Below are 18,587 nucleotides of genomic sequence, written 5' to 3'. Positions count from 1 at the left end.
TTCTGGTGGTACGTGATGGTGGGTTAGATACCGGGGATAATCGAGATCGGCGCCTTTGCCCGTGATTTATTTCGGTAACCTAAATAGTCGACGATACGAAACGAAATCTTAATAAGGAGTAATTGGGGAAGCGGGCTAGAACTATTTCAATCACTTGGGGAGGACTTTTCGGGGAAAAATTTAATTTGGTATAAATCCCAAAGCACCGGAGGCTATATAATTACCGTTTTTAATAAAACAGATTTGTATGCAAGACGCCACTTTCGACGAAGCGGTTATATCCAAGCACCGTTACGTCCTCTAATTGCATTGTGAGCAAATCGTGTCAAAGGGACTGGCGCGAATTTTGTAACTAAAGCCTCTCAAGCAATTGGTGAAGCCTAGAGCCCCGTTCGTCATTGGCTACTTTTAGCAACGTTGCCAAAATTACGACTAAGAGACCCGTGCCACCCACAGCGCAAACGTGCTTGAATCTTCACACATCATCCATCAAACTGTGATTGACGGCTCGATGAAGACAAATAATGGGTTGAAAATTCAATTACGAATTGGGACGGTCAAAAAGAAACACTGTTTAGCGGAGAAGTGCCAGATGGTGCCCGATTTTGTAGAAATTTTACTAGACAAGCGAGTTATGAGGATGTCTCTGATCTAAACGGCCGTCAACCGGTTGTCCTTATCCCTTTTTAAGTAGTCTTAACTGTCGGACATTGCAGTACCACGACATTTATCACTTCGTGGTGGGATTCTTTGAAACCTGTTTGAAATTCGTCGGTTCGAAGTTTGTTTTACGTAAATTATGTGTGGATATTTGTCGGGCCCGTTTGACTCGGGTTCGTGAAGGCAGACCACGATGGAGTTATTTAAAGTGTTTGTTATACGAAATTTGAGAACCTGATTACAACTGTTAAATTCTCTGGCAATAATAGTCTCGGATTGAAAAACACCACCACTCATCATCGCTATCCTAAAAAGCCCAATTAGCCACACACTCAGATTTATGGCACGTTAAAAGGGTCGAGATGTCTCCGGCTGTAAAGAATCATGTAAATGTAGATTCGAGCCAGTCGATGACCGCGGCTTGTCGATACCCACTTTATGGCTTGTTTTTTCCGTACCAAGAATGGAATGATAATAGGATTGGGAAGTAATTTCCCTCGGTGATGCATTGCTGGGGGGCGTTGAGCTCTTATCCTAGACGGGATCTCCGCCCGACGCCGGCCACTTAGCCCTCTGTGACATGTATATTAATTTAAGAATCTCCAAATTATGAAGAGAGAGCGCTTTCATTAACGATTCCGGGGGGCGGCCACCAGGCACGACCCGCCCGGGAGGGCAATTAACGGCCAGATGGGAAAGCACACCCCTGCGAGGACCGACGTGAGAATGGAAAGGTTTCCACGGTCAATGTCAAGTTTTTTCTATTTTTTACGTACACACACTTGGTGACCTTTCACTTATTTAAAATCAGGAATGCATTTTTAAACTAAGTAATTTGTGTTGCCTATCTTCAACCTCGTCGATTTTTCTGTGATATTTGTTACAACGTAGGCAACCACCAGTCCCAAAAAGAAACACCCCACTCTATACCAACTTTTATTTCCTCCGATATACAAAACAGGTACAAACAAACTCCACACCTCTAGATCGCAACTCCGCATTCCACCCCCCTTCAGTCGTAGTTGAACCTCCTCCCCCCATCGAACCTGAACCCGTACGCCGCCGCGTTCTTCGCATCCACCAGCGCCGGGTTCCTGTACTTGTAGAAGCTCCCGTGCGAGTGCGCCGCCCTCGAGCTGCCCGGCTCCACTCCCCTGGGATAGAACGCCTCGAACGTCCCCTTCGGCGGCAGCACCGAGCTCACTTCGGGATCCGACGGGTCGTACCCCACCACAACCCCTACAACCACCACAAAAACGACCAAACCGACAGACATCTTTGCAGAAAGCGACATCGCGACTAAGGCGGCCATGGAACTTTCTCTTATTGTGCAATCGAGGTGTGGCGCTTGACCGAAAAACGCGCCATTTCAAACCGTCCCGTCACATCACTTCCGATTCCGGGTCCAAATCCACCATTTTCCGTCGCTTGAAGCTCTTTTTCCCTTTGATTGTGGCTAGTTTGCGCTTCTTCGCCTCCTTTTTCTTCTCGTGGTGCTTGATTTTCTTCTTGGCGAAGGCCTCGGGGTCGGTTACCGCGAGTTGGGTCCGGGTTCGTTTGCGTTCGGCTCGTTTCGTGGACAGGGCTTGCTGCAAGCCGGAGAGTAGTTTGGTGTAGGTCTCCACGCCGACTTTGTTTTTGAGGAGGTGGGCGACTTCTTTGGAGAGTTGGCGCAAGGGGGCGTTGCTTTCCTCGGTGGTTATCATCTCGCGCACGAGAGGGGCTAGAAGGTGGTTTAAAATTCGGCTAAGACTGTCTAGTTCGAGGACGGTACTAACGGCAGCGATCCACTTAAACACTTCCGTCCTCAAAACAGTACTACTCGGGGTTTCGACCACCTCACTATTCACTATTTTGCGCATACGTTTCGTCAACCACAACAAACTAACAGTCGCGTCATCAGGAACCTTTTCCAAAACACGCGCCACAAACACCAAGTTTTTAATGACCTGCTCGGCTAAGTCGCTCTTAATAACGCCGGGTTGTAATTGGTCGCATAGGTCAAGAGTCAACGACTTCACTTCGCGGATTGGGTCATTGAAAAGATAATCAGTTGATGTATTCGACTTGCTATTGGTTAAGGCAACCCCTAACGCGTCGACGTCGGTGGCGGCAAACACGAATCCCAAGTACTGAGCTGCGGCCAGCCGCACCCACTCGTGAGGGTAACTTAACAACGCCTGCACCTGTCGATTCAAAGCATCGACTTCCTTTATCTTGAAGAACGAAGTACAATGTGTGCAAATTTTCAGCAACATTTGTAGTAGTTGGAAGAAAAGGTGATCCTTCACTCGCTCACTTTCTTCGTCCTTTTCTTCATCGTTCAGTGCAAACTGCTTCAAAATCAAGGGAAGAAGCTTCGGAAGACGGCCTTCGAACGCCGTCTTCTCCACAGACACGAAAAACCCTAGAAGTTGCGCCGCGAGTCGCCTGTGACTTATCTTCTTATCCTTCAACCACAAAACCCCTACATCAAATAAAGAATCTCTATCTTTGGGTTCCAATAGGGTTAACAGAGCCGTAACGCAATTGGCCACTTGTTTCCGACACTCGGGCGCCTCATCATTCACCAAGCGCGCCCCCAACGTCACGAACAAAGTCCCCGAATGAGTCTTCAAAGTTTTCTACAACCAAAACCGTTAAAACGTATTCATAAAAAGCAAAAACCCACCTTCGGGAACGACGAAATTAAGGCACTGATCATCTCGATGGCCGACTCCCGCCCGAATTGCATCTCGTAGCTCATCTGCGACAAATAAAACGACAAGTGCTTCTCCAACTTGTCGCCCAGGGGGTAATCCATCATGTACTGGTGGAAAACCGTGCGCGCTTGCACCCTCACGTGACCCAACTCAGACGTGATACTCAACTCGGCCACCTTCGCCATGACTTCGTGGATTTCCGGCACGACCAACTTGCGGGCGATCACGGCTTTGAGGAGATTGAAAGCGGTGGCCTGGCGGTCGTGGTCGTGCATGTCTTGTTCGGCGTACAAAAGCACGATCTTGAGCTGGTCGGTGTCGATGGTGTGGTATTTGACGTCGCGGACGAGGACGGACATGGCCTGGAATAAAATGAGAAATTTGGTATGTGGCGCCCAACGGGGGTGATTGGCGCCCAACATGGGTGAATGGCGCCCAACGTGGGGCAAGTCATTGAGCTTACCTTGAAGGTGGCCACGACTAGATCGAAGTTGTCGCCTTTGCTCAAGCCAGCCGAGGCGTATTTGTGCAAAATGGCGAAGATTTCGGTGGTAATCGAGGCGATTTTGTCCTTTAATGATGGTAACTCGTACTTGAAGATCCACGTCAAGCATTGAAGAGTGAGTGTGCTCAGCTGAAATTTTGTAATTGGTTATAAATTGTAATAGTATGGGGTGTAAATCCTACTTTGACGTGTTTGGAGGTTAGGCACTTTTCGAAAACGGCTACGAATGGGTCCAGGTAGGGTTTATAGTCGCCGTCTTTGAGTTTGTCGCGTTTGAGTAATACGTGACATAACCTCAAACCGAATTCGACCAATAGGTGAGCGTTGGTCTTGACGGACGACTTGACGTTGCTTATGCGAACCCCGGAACGGCCAACCGGGGCCTGGGGTATGATGAAACAGTCGGGTTTTTCACGCCGCAGTCTTTCCCTTTCTTTGTCGCTTATTTGGGTTTTCTCTTGGGGTGCCAACTCGGGGATGCTCTCGGATGAGGTTCCATAGGCAAAAATTAGTAACGACTGGGTTTGAACGAACTCGTTGTCGACTAGACCCAGGGCGATGTGTCTGAGACACTCTTGCGCTTTGTACACGGTTTTGTAAGAGTGGGAGTTGTGGAGGGTGTTCTTGATTGGTAGGATTAGGTCCATCAGACACTTGTCGGTGACGAACTGGGCCAAAATTTGGAACGTGTCGAAGCTTTTGGTCGATTTGGCTTCCGACGTTTTGACTGCGATTTTGGCAACTTCTTTCTCTTCAGAGAGAGTACCGAACAAGTCGGTCTGACACAGTTGTATGACGGTGAGTAGAATTTTATCGATGTCTGTGGGTTTGTACATGGGTTTCAGACAATTAAGAACTGCGTGGATGGTGAAGACTAAAACATGCACCTGGAAACCACGATTAAGCAAAGGGGTCATCTCCCCGAGTAGCAAGTTGAGATAGCCGGGACCTAACGATTGCATTATCTTTTGAAGGGTTTCCCTGGTCACTCGTCTGACGCTTTCAAGGTGTGACTTCAAGAAAGTACACAGTTTCATAAATATGCTAAAACGAGAAGTTAGTGTGATTTTAAAGGTGGGATGAAACTTACCCAGGGAGATTCGCTTCGAGGATTTCTTTGGGTAAACGTTGCAACAACTTAACTAGGGCTAAAGATATCGGGACCCGTAGCAAGTCTTCTTCTTCGCGCTCAAACCCGGTTTTTTTTCTGTTGACTTTATGAGACGTATCGTGATGGGTGAGTTCGGCTAAAGCTTTGTGGAGTTGGGGCAAGAGGACCGTTTGGATGCTTCTGGTGACTCTCGTAGCCGTCGACTTACACAAAATTGGAACCTTATCGCATATTTTTGTTTCTTTCAAAGTCGGTTGATCTTCTTCGTCATCCTCTTCTTCTAGTTCGGAAACGACTGGCTCGTCTAAATCGTCGATTTTGTCGTCGTCTTCCCCGACTGCTGCACTTTGTTCGTTTTCTGGTGGTGACTCCCTGTCTTTATTGTCGTCCTCAGTTTTGTGTTCTGTCTCGCTACCAACTTGAGCTTTGCTCAAATCGTAGTGAAACGCATCTAAAATTGCTACCGTGACTCTAACCAGCTGCTTTTGGTAGTCGACGCTCTTCTTCAACTTCCCCAAATAGAATTTAAGGAGACTTTCGTACTGGTGCCACGGTAAGATTCGACAAACGGTCCCTATACACTCGATAGAGGCGTCAATGACACTGTTCTTCCCCACGTACTTTTCGCTACACAAGTAGAAAGAAGCCAGTGGAAGAACAAATTGCGTCAGAGTTCGCACATTTGGACTCGTAGTCAAATCCCGGGTCACCGTACAGAACTTGAGAAGAGCTCTGGCGTGACGATGCAACTGCAGATGCGTTATATTCTCGAAAAAGTCGACTTCGGGGTCACTCTTATTGGTGTACCGATTCAAATCGCGCAACACCACATGACTTTCAGAACACTCTCTCGCCAAGTGTCCCAATATCAGAATACACTCATTCCGGAAATCGTCGTTGCGGTTCTTCATCCCTTTCCGAATCATGGCGAAGACGGTTTCACTCAAAAGATAATCGAGTTGTTTGGGGTACTGTTTGATCAAATAGGACGTCAACTGTCTGAGGCAATGCGACGAGTTCTCTCTCAACGATAAGTCTTTTTCGCTCTTGAGCAAATAGTAGCAGTTGTAGATTAGTAAAACTCCGAGTTCCAAGTCCACGTCTTGAGTTTCTATAGCTTTTTGAATGTCTTTGAAAGTATCGTGGCGACGTTGAAAATCGGGTTGGTCTATCCATTTATGGTCGAACGCGTTCAATCCTTCGATTAACTCGAGTTCGAGTTTGGTGCCTACGTTTTTAAGAGCTTGAATCAGGAGTTTGCGACCGGAGGCAGAAGCGACCTCTCCGAACAGAGGTGTGAAGTGTTTCAAGTGTTGACGGGGGTTGTCCACGTAATTAATAAGATTACTAACTGTGGTGAGGAGTTGGGTGATCACTTCGTCGCCGGTTGATGGTGTGCAACGTTTCAAAACTTGTGGCAGGAGCAGCTTCAGGGTACTATCACTAATGTCGCTTTCCCACACAAGTTCGGATATGCGCGACAAAATCAAGAGTTCGCGTTGGTTCAAACTCTTCTTCCTCTGGAGTTGTCGCTTAATTTTTTCCAGAATTGAGGGTACGTACGGTAAAAGAATACAACTGCCGTAATTTAGTTTGTCGTCGATTTTGACTCGATCGAGGATGTTCTTAGCGATTGGTAGAAGATTGTCTACAGGTACGACGAGTTGTAAGTCTTCCTCGTCCGCTTGAAGCGTCAGTAGTTTCTCGATCATCTCTTCAATTATATTGACCACCGTTATCTTGCTCTTGTCATTAAGCAAGAGTTGAATGACGTGTGGTAAGACGAATTGCTCTTGTTTGTCGTCTTCATGTTTGACCAGAAGAGAGAAATATCGAGGGTTGCTTCCCCACTGGACGAACAATTTGAGTAAAGTGGTAGGACTGTGAATACCTTCTGTGTTCAGTTTGTCTAAGTACGGCCAAACGAAGACTTTGAAGATCGTGTTGATTTGTTTGTTAGTCCAGGGGTAGTGATCAAACTGGCTGAAAATTCGTTCGACGATTTTTATAGACGAAGTGCGCAAATTACGAAGGATAGGCCAGTACCCAGAATGCACATCCGCTAGTTCATCAAAGGCGATTTTCACGACTCCTCCCATCATCAAGACCACTTGAATAAGAAACGTGAGAAGGTCGTTCCCCATTAAACCTCCAAACTGATCCAGGATCACATTTATCAAGTTAATAGTACTTTGAAGTCGTTTAGGAGGGATGAAATTTTCCAAAGTAACATTCTTACGTAATTCCTCCACCATAACCTCAGGATCGTCCTTCAAGTGTCTCGCGTAGTACTGAAGTGCCATTTTCGTAAAAGTCAACATTTCAGTCTCCTGACACCCAGCTAAGAACCGAAAGACTAAATTCCGGCGCAACTGACCTGACGCTTTTCCGCCGGTTCTCAAACCAGTCTTAGTACTCATCTTACTGAACACTATTCTCATAATGAAAGGTACTAAATCGTCGCGATGGTCGCTTTGGATGGTACCGGTTTCCTTATCGATGTGAAACGTCGTCAACTCGTTTTTGAAATTCTTATCGTCTACGAGATTGTAAAGGTGGTCTTTATACGGCGTTAGAAACTTGTGTTTGTAAGTCATGACACAATCGAGTGCCGCTTTTTGGACTTCGGAACTTTTATGTTGGAGTAAGTCGAAGTAGAGTTTGTAGAGTTCGGGCTCGCGGTACATGGATTTCGGACTACGAACTTTAGAGAAAACAGCTAAGGCGTTGAGGAGTACTCTGAAAGTAGTACGTCAAATAACAATGAAACCGTACCGACATACGTACTTTAATGTGGATTTCCCCGTTTTGGGTTTGGATGACATCGTTCGTTCGTCTTTAGACTGATTAACTTCATCTTCGTAACCTTCATCGCGTTCACCATCCTCTTGAACAGAATTCTGTTTGATGTTCCACTTAGTAGCCACAAGTGAGTTGTTTTTCGTGTATTCCTTTCTGTAAAGAAAACGCTAGTACGGGTGGATTTTTTTACAAAGTACTTACTCCACAAAGTCCAGAAACAACTCCGACACATCCCGAGTCTTAGCTTCGGCAACATCCGCAAACGAATCCATCCCTTTCCACAACAATAGTCTATAATTTACGAAATCCGGCGCCGATTTCAACTTGCCTCCCTCTTCAAACAACGCCCTCAAAAAATCCCACTTCGTCTCCAACACACCCACTTCTCTCTCCTCCCTCTCTCTTATACTGTGTACAACCCCTTTCAACTCCTCCCCGAACACCCCCCAAAACTCCCCAATCCCCAAACCGTGAGCCTGCGTCTCAATAATCCTCAAAATCGGATCCCACAACAACTTGAAATTTATATACAGAGCTCCACACAAATACCGCAACGGAATCGTTCGAAACTCAGTCTTATTGCACATGATCATCTGCGGCTTGTCGAAATTGAGTCTCTCTAAATTTTGAAGCTGCTCCCTATAAGTGTGCACGTGCGAATCGATCGATTCGACTTTGTAACACAGAGAGAACACTTGGAATTTTTCTTTAGCAACGTCGGGGTCGGAGGAGTGTCTTAAATCAAATTCTGGCAAATCCTCGAAGAACGTATAGACGTGGGCGGTGACTAAGCGAATTTCGTGGTGGGGCGAACTGAAACCAGTCGCGAGACTGGTCAATTTTTGCAACGTTGCCATTGTAATTATGTGGGGGCGGTCCTTGAGCGTGGTTACAAGAAAGTCGATGATATTTAAAGCGAAAATGTGTTCTTTGAGCGCTAAAGGTATCAAAGCGTCGACGAACGTGTGGAAATTGTCGCTCAAATAGTTCAAGTGTTTTAAATGAATCAGACACTCGATTGTGTTATTTAAAAGAAACAAAGCTTGGTTTAAGTCGGGACTATTTTTCTCTTTGTTTGTTTCGATTTTGAGCAAAAATTCTGAAATTTTATTGGTTAAAATCGAGGTTATGCGTTCCAGTTGTGTCAAATTTAGATGCGGCAAACAAATCAAGGCGGCTACGTAACTGTCAATCGCGTTACCATTCAGATGTTCCAGGAAGACGTTCTCGATCGACAAATCATGAGTTTTTGTCCCGAAATCAAGTGAGTATTTCCACCACTTTTTCATGTTTAAGCCACTCCCACAAAGTGGCGCCTTTTTCAAAATGAGTTGCGTCAGAACCTTCAGCATCTCACTATTCAGATTAGTTTTGACGCAATTTAATAGAAATATGGGTAGAACTAGAGCTTCGAACGCAGAAAATTCGGATACATTGTCAACAAAGTACAACAGAATTGACTGTTGAGGTAAAAGTAGCACTTTTCGTGTGACCCCAGAGGCTTGTTCTTGTGTTAGTTTAACGTTCTTTGACAACAATAAAACAACCGCGATTTTAGTGGTAGTTTGGAGAACTAAATCAGGCAATTCGTGACAATTTAAAATCTCGAAAATTAATCCTACCACTGGAGTGTTATTTTGCAGGAATTTACCCCCTTTGTACTCCACACTTTGCCCAATTAATCTCAAAACCAACTCCATTTCCTCTGCAACTTTCTCGTCTTTTGAAGTCCTCCAATTCCCCAATAAAACTCTAACTCTACTCAACAGACACTCCCACAATAACTCATTTTTGGTTGGATGAATATGCCCAACAACATTCTCTACAACTTTCTCTAAAATTTCAAACAACAAGCTTTGGGGAAATTTAGAATCCCCCAAAGATTCAACCAAGAATGGCAACACTGTTTGAGCACAACTATGAAAGTGGCCACTCACGCCGTGAATCACCTCAAAAAATAATTTCCCGCAACCCGTAACCCCGTCTTTTCGGGTTTTCACAGTTTTCAAAATATGGGAGAGAAAAGTTGGCCAATCTTTGACTTTCCGAGCGACGAAAGCAAAACTACTAGCAGCGAAATTGTGGACATAATCTGGGCGATAATTTGACAGAAGCGGCAAAACGGTGTTGAAGACTGTGGCGATGTCTTTAAGCAGGGGCCTCCACAAAAATTTAAACAAGTAGGCAAGGCAAGTGAAAGTCCACTCGAGTTGTTCGGTGTTTTTGGTATTGAGGAGGTCAATTAGGACCTCGAGGAACGACTTGTAGTACTGGTAGAAGTCTTTGCGCAGATCTTTAGCAACAGCAACTACAATACTACAAAACAACAACATAAATCTATTAAAAAATTTAAAATGGGGACTTACTCCAACAACGGTTGCAACGAAAGCGGGTTTTTTAGCTTCAAATGTTTCAAAAGCACCTCCACTACGCGTTCTTTGTCTAAAAGGAGCTGCGGCAACGTTACCAAAGTGTGGGGTTTGACTTCTTTCTTGAAGTGGTCGAAGCTTTCAGTGAGGTTTAAAATGCTCCAATTTTCCATCGACTGATAAAAGTAGCACTCGGCACTCTCGTTTTCGGCTTCATTTTCGTGACCCACTCGGTGGAAAATGTCTATGTCGATGTTGGAAATGCGCTCCGCGAAAGGTTGGAACTGGAAATCTCAATTTTTAGAAAGGGCCAATTTCCGGGGGTTAATTTACCTTGAAGGTGTTCAGGTCTTTGTGACGCGTGGGTTTGTTCTTCATTTTTGTTGTTTTTGTGTGTTAGAACGGTATTACATGCTCGGCACTTAACCTGTTGATGATAAACATAACCTAAAATAATTGACGAGCAAGGCTGCCAACTGTCGAAGGTTGGGGATATACGTATTTATTTTGATTTTTTACTAGCTACTAATTAATTATACATTGTTTTAATTGAAAGTATCACACCTAAATACATTAAACAGCAGTATTTTATACTCCAAGAAACCAGTTTTTATTTTTTAATTAATAATGTTCTTAATGTGGTAGTTTTAGGTTTGTTGGATTGGTATTATTGGTAGAGGCATCTAGTGAATTTCAGCACTAAATAGAAAACATTGGCGTACCAACCAAAAACCTTAGTAAAACATCGTTTTTTTTTTCAATAATGTAATCTAAATTTGTTTGCTGAATAGACAAAAAACTCTGCTGTGTAGTCAGACATAACTAACGTAACTTAAAAAAGACTTTTTAAGTCCTCGTGCTGCCTTACAAGTTTTATCGTGACGCCGCCACTGTGCATCAATCGTTTCGCACTGAAATGTGGCAAAATAATAAATGAAAATATGAATGCATAACGAAAATAGAAAACAAGAACACTTTCCAAATTGACCCACCACTTATTTTATTAAATTTATAAAAATCCTCATTTCGCTATTAAGCGCCGCTTAATAAATCAACTAAAGCCCCGACTACACCCGCCACCTGTCATTTCGCCAAAAATCCCAAATCACCCAAACTAATTATCGCACATTCCACAAATCCACTTTCAAATTTCGCAAGAATTAGAAATTCCCGGCGCTCGCTCTCGCCACGCAGCCCCGCGCCTGCGCCCCAACCTCCAACGTGTCAAGCAAACGTCAAAATCCCCCGTCCCTCCTCACTTTACATAGCACCGTCATCCGACACGGACGTGTCACGAACGCGTGTGTATGTTTTTCTGTTGATTCTTTCCAGTTCCGGCATTTCCTCCCTCTGACAGCATGGCCCCCAAGCAGAGAATGCGTTTCGCCAACGAAAAGGCCAGCAAAAACGTCGTCAACCGGGGCAACGTCCCCAAGTCAACGGTGAGTACCATATGCATGTTTGGCCGCTTCCTGGCACTCAACCCACTTCCGTTACAGAAACAGCAGAGCGACAGCTCGCCCGTGGGGCCCATGATCCTGGCGCTGTTCATCTTCGTGGTGTGCGGATCGGCGATCTTCCAGATCATACAGTCCATCCGTATGGCGTAGGTTAGCGTTCTTCCAGGCTCAATATTCCTTGTACAATACGTGTTTTGTTGGCGAACGTTTATTTTGTGTAAATTTGTCGTGAAATATAAGTTTAACTGGATTTATCATGTATAGAGCGTATTTTTATAAGTTGTACTGTAAGGGTACACTTGGCACAGATACCTAAATGAGATTCTCTATGACCATTCCATGTTTAAGTTAGGGTGGTGTTTGTGTAATTAACGATTTTTCAGTTTGTATTAAATTATTATGGTTTATTCGGTGACTTATTTGTCCCCAGGATGTTTGTTGTTGTTAATTGTTATCAATTGAGTTTTTTTTTTTTTTGCCAACTGCCTGATCAGCTTAGTGACGGTTCACTGAGTGGACGGAGGTTGCATATTATTTGGTATTTATCACCAAGTGACAGACTTATAGAGATAAAGTTTATTTATGATGCAGAGTGGAATCCTCCATTGTTTTTATCAACGCGTCGCACTTAAAAATACATTATTGGAATTGTTGCTATAGCTGGAACAAAAGGGGCTTGAAGCACACACCTCCTAATTACACTAATTACCCAACAATGTCACTAAACATTATGCAAAAATGCCATGGCTACACACACAAAAGTATTTAGATAATTTTTGCTCAAAGTGCGCACTTGAATTTAATTTTTTTATCACACATCATAGAACTCAGTTTTTTAACGAGCTGACGTCACTGACTGTCTGAAAGGGATGAATAAACAAAAATGTTTAAATTTTTAAAGGAAAAACAACAAACAACCGTCGACGATCGTAATTAGTTTATTTTAATTGAGGTGTCAGGTGTATTAGTTAATTACATAATTACTGTTATTAGGTAGTTTTAATGGGTAACAGGCTTGTTACTCCTGGATTCCATAGGTACATTAGTGCGCTTCTGTGTTGTCTCTTACATACATATATGTTTCAACTTGGGTCAGTACTTGATGCGATAAATTATTGGCACGTCATTAAAAGTGACGGATCGTCTCAACTTGGCACTGGTATCCGCCCTCAGAGCCGGAGCAATCCGATTCGTAATCAGCGACAAACGCCTCAGACTGTTTCTGAAACTGCTGGCCCTCGACATCGTCATTTCGTTCATCATGTTCACGTTGGCCACATTGTTGAGAAATCGGAGCGACATTTCGGGGATTTTCAGAGAATGGGCATCTGGGTGGTCGTCCAGCCAAGTCAGCAGCTGCTTCATGACCTTGACTTGCTGGTCAGCAGTCACCTAAGAACAACACCAAAATACTTGTTTTAAATAAATATTTGAAAAGAATTACCTTGGTTAAGGCCTGTCGTATCAAAAACTCGTCCCTTGTAGACATCCAGATCACAGGCGTCCTTTTGCTGCAAAGCCACATGTAGTTGGACTTCCCGAAAACACTCTCCGCACATTTAATCTGTTGCGCGTGCATCAAAATCTGCACCTAAAACCCCAAGCTAAACCCTTTTCAAAAAAAAAGCCACCACACTCACCTGTTCTATGAACTGTGAGTTCATCTTGAAAAGTGAGACCCAGCGCTGGTTTTAAATGCATAAAGAGAGTAGTACGTTAATATTGCTTTTATTAAAAGATAAGCAAACAAATTTCCTCGATCAATCGAGTACTTATGCAAATAGATTGCCGATCATATCAGTTTTATTATAATGCGAATATAAAAAACTTATAAATATGTTAATTTAGATTGACGTTATTGAGAGCTGATAACGCTTGCAATCGTTTATTTATTGCTTTGTGCCCACGTTAATACTCGACGGGCCCCAACATTCCTCAACACCCCCCTGTCGTGCACACCGTGTTGCCTACCCCACTTGTCAAAACGTCAACGTAAACATAACCTCCCAACAACCGTTCGCCGTAATTTTTCCGCACAAAAACCATGAATTCGCGCAAAAATTAACGCGACGACAATGGCCGAGGTCCTAACTAACGTCCTCAACGAAATTCTGAAAGTGGAAGGTATCGAAGAGTCGTTCAGTTGCTCTCTGGTGCACCGCCCCAACGCAGAGAAGGAAAGAGTCACGCAATGGCAACAGGAGCTGAACACGGCGCTGCGGACCATCCCCCAGGAGCAACAAGACGCGATTTTGCGCCAGTACCTCAACACGGCCCTCACGTGCGCCCAGAGCAAGCTCCAGCTCTTGATGGAGCTCCTGGAGACTATGGTGCGGAACGGGATCGTGGGGGCGCGTCTGGTGTGCGAGGTCGTGATGAACTTTGATAAATTGCAATACACGAACGCGCGCTTCTGGGTTGAGTGTTTCAGGTTGGTGAGAAAGATCATCGACTTGGTGGAGTACAAGGGGGTGCGGGAGATTATGAAGGTATGTAGTGGTAAGTAAGTCGTGACGGGGTGGATATTCATTGTTGGTTTCAGGGGTGTTGTGAAAAAGCGAAGAGTCTCCCGTGGAGGTTAAACGCGGGGCTGCAGCCCCAAACTCAAGCTTTGTTGAGTGTGGCTGAGAGGATCATGGACCGGAATGCGTGTCTCCTGCCGGGGTATCTTCTGGTTAACGAGTTGCAGAAAGCCTATCCTGATTGTCCCCACTGGCGGTTGGCTGCACTGTTTTCGGACTACGTGGATAGTTTCAGGGCTTGTGCCCAAATGGTGTCGATAGTGGGGCAAGCCGAAATGCGTCCCGTCGTTGAACATAGCGGCTGCCCGGAACACTTGGTTAACCCGTGGAAGCTTGACCCCTGCACTCTTAGATTTACGTTGAAAGGGACACTCCCTTATTCGGCGGAGTTGCTCGAGAAGCAAACCGGCTTGTTGAGGTATGTCTTGGAGCAACCTTATAGCAGAGACATGGTTTGTGGGATGTTGGGGCTGCAGAAGCAGCACAAGCAACATTGTGCCGCTTTGGAGGAACAGTTAGTCGAGTTGGTGATTTTAGCGCTTGAAAGAACTGAGAACGAGGGTGACGAAACTGCCACTCAAGGACTCTGGTTGCATTTATCATCACAATTAATTTATTTTGTGTTGTTCCAATTCGCTAGTTTTCCGAATATCGTGATGTCGTTGCATTCGAGGTTACAAGGGCGGGACTTGCGGAGGGGGCGTGACCAACTCATGTGGGTGTTGCTTCAGTTCATTTCGGGCTCCATCCAGAGGAATCCTCTGTCGAACTTTTTGCCGGTGTTGCGGTTGTATGAGTTGTTGTTCCCGGAGCAGGAACCGCCTCTGCCCGTGCCGGACTTCAACCAACCCCAATGCACGCGGCAGATGGCCATGACGTGCATTTGGATCCACCTTACGAAGAAGGCTCAAGCCGAAATGACCAACCTTACGTGGCCGATCCCGGCCAAACTGCGCAACCACCATGACTTTTTGCAACAATTGGTACCACCGAATAACACCGCCTTAGCGATGGGGAACGACTATCGCATTGCCCTCCTTTGTAACGCCTACTCCACCAATCAGGACTACTTTAGTAAACCAATGGCCGCTCTCGTCGAGACTATCCAAGGCAGTCCGAAGTCTGCTGCCCCGCCCACCGCCCCTCTTAGCATGGCCGTGCTTGACTCCCTCACCGTCCACTCCAAGATGAGTCTCATCCATAGCATCGTCACCCACGTCATCAAGCTAGCCCAGGCGAAATCTGGCATGCCGTTGTCCCCCGCGCTCGTCGAAACCTACAGCCGCCTCCTCGTTTACACCGAGATCGAGTCCCTAGGAATCAAGGGCTTCATCAGCCAGCTCCTCCCTACCGTGTACAAGTCGCACGCTTGGGGCACCTTGTATACACTTCTTGAGATGTTCAGCTACCGCATGCACCACATCCACCCGCACTACCGCGTGCAGCTGCTCAGTCATTTACACTCGCTCGCCGCCGTCCCCCAGGCCAACCAAACCCAGCTGCACCTGTGCGTGGAGTCCACGGCGCTGCGCCTCATCACGGGTCTCGGCAGCGGCGAGGTGCAGCCCGAACTCAGCCGCTTCCTCGCCGAACCGAAGACCCTCATCTCCGCCGAGTCGGAGGAGCTCAACCGCGCGCTCGTGCTAACACTAGCGCGCGCCACGCACGTCACGGGCGCCGACGGCTCGTGGTGCCACGAACTCCTGGCCACCATCGCGCAGAGCACGCCGCACGCGTGGGCCCCGCACACCTTGGAGTGCTTCCCGAGGGCGCTGGCCGAGTTCTTCACCCAACACGCGGTACCCAAGGAGAACAAGCAGCAGCTGAAGAAGGCGGTGGAAGAGGAGTACAGGAAGTGGTCGTCGATGAACAACGAGAACGACATGATGGCGCACTTCGGGGTGGCGGGAGCGCCGCCACTATTCTTGTGTCTTCTATGGAAGATGCTCCTGGAGACCGACCACATCACACCCATCGCCTACAAGATCTTAGAACGAATTGGAGCCAGAGCACTATCAGCACACTTGAGGAAGTTCTGCGACTGCTTGGTCTTCGAGTTCAGCAACTCGCCTGGGGGGCAGCACGTCAATAAGTGCGTGGATACGATCAACGACATGATCTGGAAGTACAACATCGTGACGATAGATAGGTTGGTGCTGTGTTTGGCGCTGCGGACGCAGGAAGGGAGCGAAGCCCAAGTGTGCTCCTTCATCATCCAGTTGGTACTACTCAAAGCCACGGAGTTCCGCAATCGGGTGCAGGATTTCGTCAAGGATAACTCTCCGGATCACTGGAACCAGACCAACTGGCACGAAAAACACCTAGAGTTTCACAGGAAGTACCCCGAGAAGTTCGCACCGGAAGAGCAATCCAGCGGGTACCACCCGTACTTCGGAAACGTGTGTCTGCGCTTCCTGCCAGTCTTCGACATCGTGGTCCACCGTTTCCTGGAGATCCCTCAAGTAACGAAAAGCCTGGAGATACTATTAGAACACCTAGGCTGTCTGTACAAGTTCCACGACCGCCCGGTCACGTACTTATACAACACTTTGCACTACTACGAAACGCGACTCCGGGACAGACCCCCTTTGAAGCGACGCTTAGTGGCTGCAGTCCTCGGAACCCTCAAAGACAGCCTATCGGAGCCGTACCAACTCTTCCTAGGTCGTCCGCAGGACGACATGTGGACCCCCGAACTAGACTACTACATCCAGCTGGTTAAGCGCGTCGTGGACATCCTCGGGGGGACATCCGCCAACTCGATGATCGACTGGAGGTTCAACGAATTCCCGAACGCCGGGGCGCACATCCTATACACCACGTGCGTCGAGCTGATGGCGCTGTCCGCAGGACCCGTGGCCGTCGCCAACGGACTCTTGGACGTCGTCGCCAAAGGTAACACCGTCACACTTTCCAACTTTCGTTTTCACGCTTAATTAATTGAACAGGTTATGTGACCATTCCCTCGTCCGACATCCACCAATGGATCAACGCCGTCGGCCTCATCCTCTCCGCCCTCCCCGTCAGCTATTGGAGCGTCCTCCACGACCGCCTCATCTCCACCCTCGGCGAGCTCGAGACCTGGACTTTCGACTGCTCCCCCTTCCGCCTCTTCGATTTCAAGGAGACCCACGCGGGGCTGCTGCACAACAGTTTCAGTTACATGCTGGCTTTGGCGCACTCGGTCTGGCACCACGCGGGTCCGGGGCAGATCGCGAGTGTGCCCCGGTGGGCGCGGGAGTGTTTGCCGAGTGTGGTGCGGTCCGAGGAGCAATTCCTTTACGTGTGTCACCTCGTGGGGCCCTTTTTGCAGAGGTTCAATATGGCGATAGTGGAACTGACGAGTGCTTTGTACGAACTTTTGGCGCAAGTCGATCACCATACGCAGTCGGAAATGAAATACATGGACCCCATTTGCGATCTGTTGTACCATATCAAGTACATGTTCGTGGGGGATAGTATGAAGAAGGAGTTGGAGACGGTAGTGCGACGGTTAAGACCGGCCTTGCAGCTGAGGTTGAGGTTTATAGCGCACCTGGCGATCGAGGAAGTGAATGCGTCGTAATTTTTATTAAGTTTAAGTATTAAATTTTTATAATAAAGTGGTTTAATCTGAGTCGCTTTCACTGGAGCTGGGGAAGTCTCGGGGGGCTGCAAATAACACAATCAACTATGAATGAGACGAAAAATAAACGCACCTTGTTTATCCAGCTCCTGTTGCCGTTGCTCCTCTTCAATATATTTATTTTGTTCGGCAACCACCGACTGACTATCGCTACAATTGGAATATCGGTCCAGGATGCCCCCATTTAATTCCAGAAACGAGTGCCCCCACGAAAACTTGTCCAGATATTGTTTCGCCAATTTTTTATATCCTGTAATGTACATGGTCGCAGCGATTGCCTCCACACAACTCAGTTGACACGGGCGCCCGTAATTAATGGGGTTGGCGGCCACCAAAAACGGTAACAAGCGCCCGTGTTGGGGTTTCAGGGCTGCGATGGGGGTATCATCTATCCTAGCCCACGAACAATCAACCACTGCTATCCCTTTAGTTGCAACTATATCGCGGTCTGAAGGACTCACACACTTAGTACCAGTCGGAGTGAGCACCAGTCCAGGGAATTTTTGTTTTATTTTGAGGGTTTTGACCAGTTTTAAACGGGCCAGTTTTCGGCCGGAGCACTTTTTGGGGTCGCACTGATTAAAGTCCCACATCGCCACCGAGAAGGTGACTTCTGAAAATGGGGTGTTCGTAAATGTTCGAACAAGGGGGCTGCCTACCTTCGTCGCTGCTGGAGGTGTCATCGTCGCTAGATGAACTATCTAGAGCTAGATTTTCAATGTTTTCCTCTAGATTCGACATGTTTATCCCAAAATGTTTGTGTTTCTCGAGGTTAGATATAACCTCAATTCTGAACTGTCAACCGCACGTGAAAATAATTCCAATTCTTGT

At 46.6% G+C, this 18,587-nt stretch overlaps 6 protein-coding genes across 6 annotated transcripts; 2 read left to right on the top strand and 4 right to left on the bottom strand.

Annotated features, from left to right (window-relative positions):
- Positions 1–1,583: 1,583 nt before the first annotated feature.
- LOC135131545 (uncharacterized) lies at positions 1,584–2,062 on the bottom strand. The gene has a single exon (XM_064059342.1). It carries the CDS (start codon positions 1,970–1,972, stop codon positions 1,673–1,675), a length of 300 nt encoding a protein of 99 aa, XP_063915412.1. The 5' UTR covers positions 1,973–2,062; the 3' UTR covers positions 1,584–1,672.
- On the bottom strand, positions 2,043–10,600 carry LOC135131544 (small subunit processome component 20 homolog). Its single transcript, XM_064059341.1, has 9 exons — positions 10,483–10,600; positions 10,147–10,433; positions 7,982–10,096; positions 7,766–7,933; positions 4,958–7,717; positions 4,050–4,911; positions 3,826–3,996; positions 3,332–3,724; positions 2,043–3,284 (listed from the first exon to the last, which is right to left on the bottom strand). Exons 1-9 carry the CDS (start codon positions 10,525–10,527, stop codon positions 2,043–2,045), a joined length of 8,043 nt encoding a protein of 2,680 aa, XP_063915411.1. The 5' UTR covers positions 10,528–10,600.
- A 799-nt stretch (positions 10,601–11,399) lies between these two features.
- On the top strand, positions 11,400–11,870 carry LOC135131413 (stress-associated endoplasmic reticulum protein 2). The gene is made up of 2 exons (XM_064059160.1): positions 11,400–11,591; positions 11,649–11,870. Exons 1-2 carry the CDS (start codon positions 11,508–11,510, stop codon positions 11,757–11,759), a joined length of 195 nt encoding a protein of 64 aa, XP_063915230.1. The 5' UTR covers positions 11,400–11,507; the 3' UTR covers positions 11,760–11,870.
- A 661-nt stretch (positions 11,871–12,531) lies between these two features.
- On the bottom strand, positions 12,532–13,401 carry LOC135131411 (uncharacterized). Its single transcript, XM_064059159.1, has 3 exons — positions 13,250–13,401; positions 13,054–13,200; positions 12,532–13,001 (listed from the first exon to the last, which is right to left on the bottom strand). Exons 1-3 carry the CDS (start codon positions 13,271–13,273, stop codon positions 12,702–12,704), a joined length of 471 nt encoding a protein of 156 aa, XP_063915229.1. The 5' UTR covers positions 13,274–13,401; the 3' UTR covers positions 12,532–12,701.
- A 185-nt stretch (positions 13,402–13,586) lies between these two features.
- On the top strand, positions 13,587–17,747 carry LOC135131405 (mediator of RNA polymerase II transcription subunit 23). The gene is made up of 3 exons (XM_064059150.1): positions 13,587–14,098; positions 14,152–17,026; positions 17,080–17,747. The coding sequence occupies exons 1-3, from the start codon at positions 13,685–13,687 to the stop codon at positions 17,694–17,696; spliced, it is 3,906 nt and encodes a 1,301-aa protein (XP_063915220.1). The 5' UTR covers positions 13,587–13,684; the 3' UTR covers positions 17,697–17,747.
- On the bottom strand, positions 17,683–18,501 carry LOC135131410 (18S rRNA aminocarboxypropyltransferase). Its single transcript, XM_064059158.1, has 3 exons — positions 18,416–18,501; positions 17,830–18,369; positions 17,683–17,782 (listed from the first exon to the last, which is right to left on the bottom strand). The coding sequence occupies exons 1-3, from the start codon at positions 18,495–18,497 to the stop codon at positions 17,739–17,741; spliced, it is 666 nt and encodes a 221-aa protein (XP_063915228.1). The 5' UTR covers positions 18,498–18,501; the 3' UTR covers positions 17,683–17,738.
- Positions 18,502–18,587: the final 86 nt, after the last annotated feature.

This window comes from Zophobas morio, unplaced genomic scaffold (genome assembly GCF_036711695.1).
Source record: "Zophobas morio isolate AGI-343-1 ecotype UQ-CSIRO unplaced genomic scaffold, CSIRO_AGI_Zmor_V1 ptg000020l, whole genome shotgun sequence".
In the NCBI taxonomy this organism is placed as follows: Eukaryota; Metazoa; Arthropoda; class Insecta; order Coleoptera; family Tenebrionidae; genus Zophobas; species Zophobas morio.
This window is presented reverse-complemented; position numbering and strand designations above follow the sequence as displayed.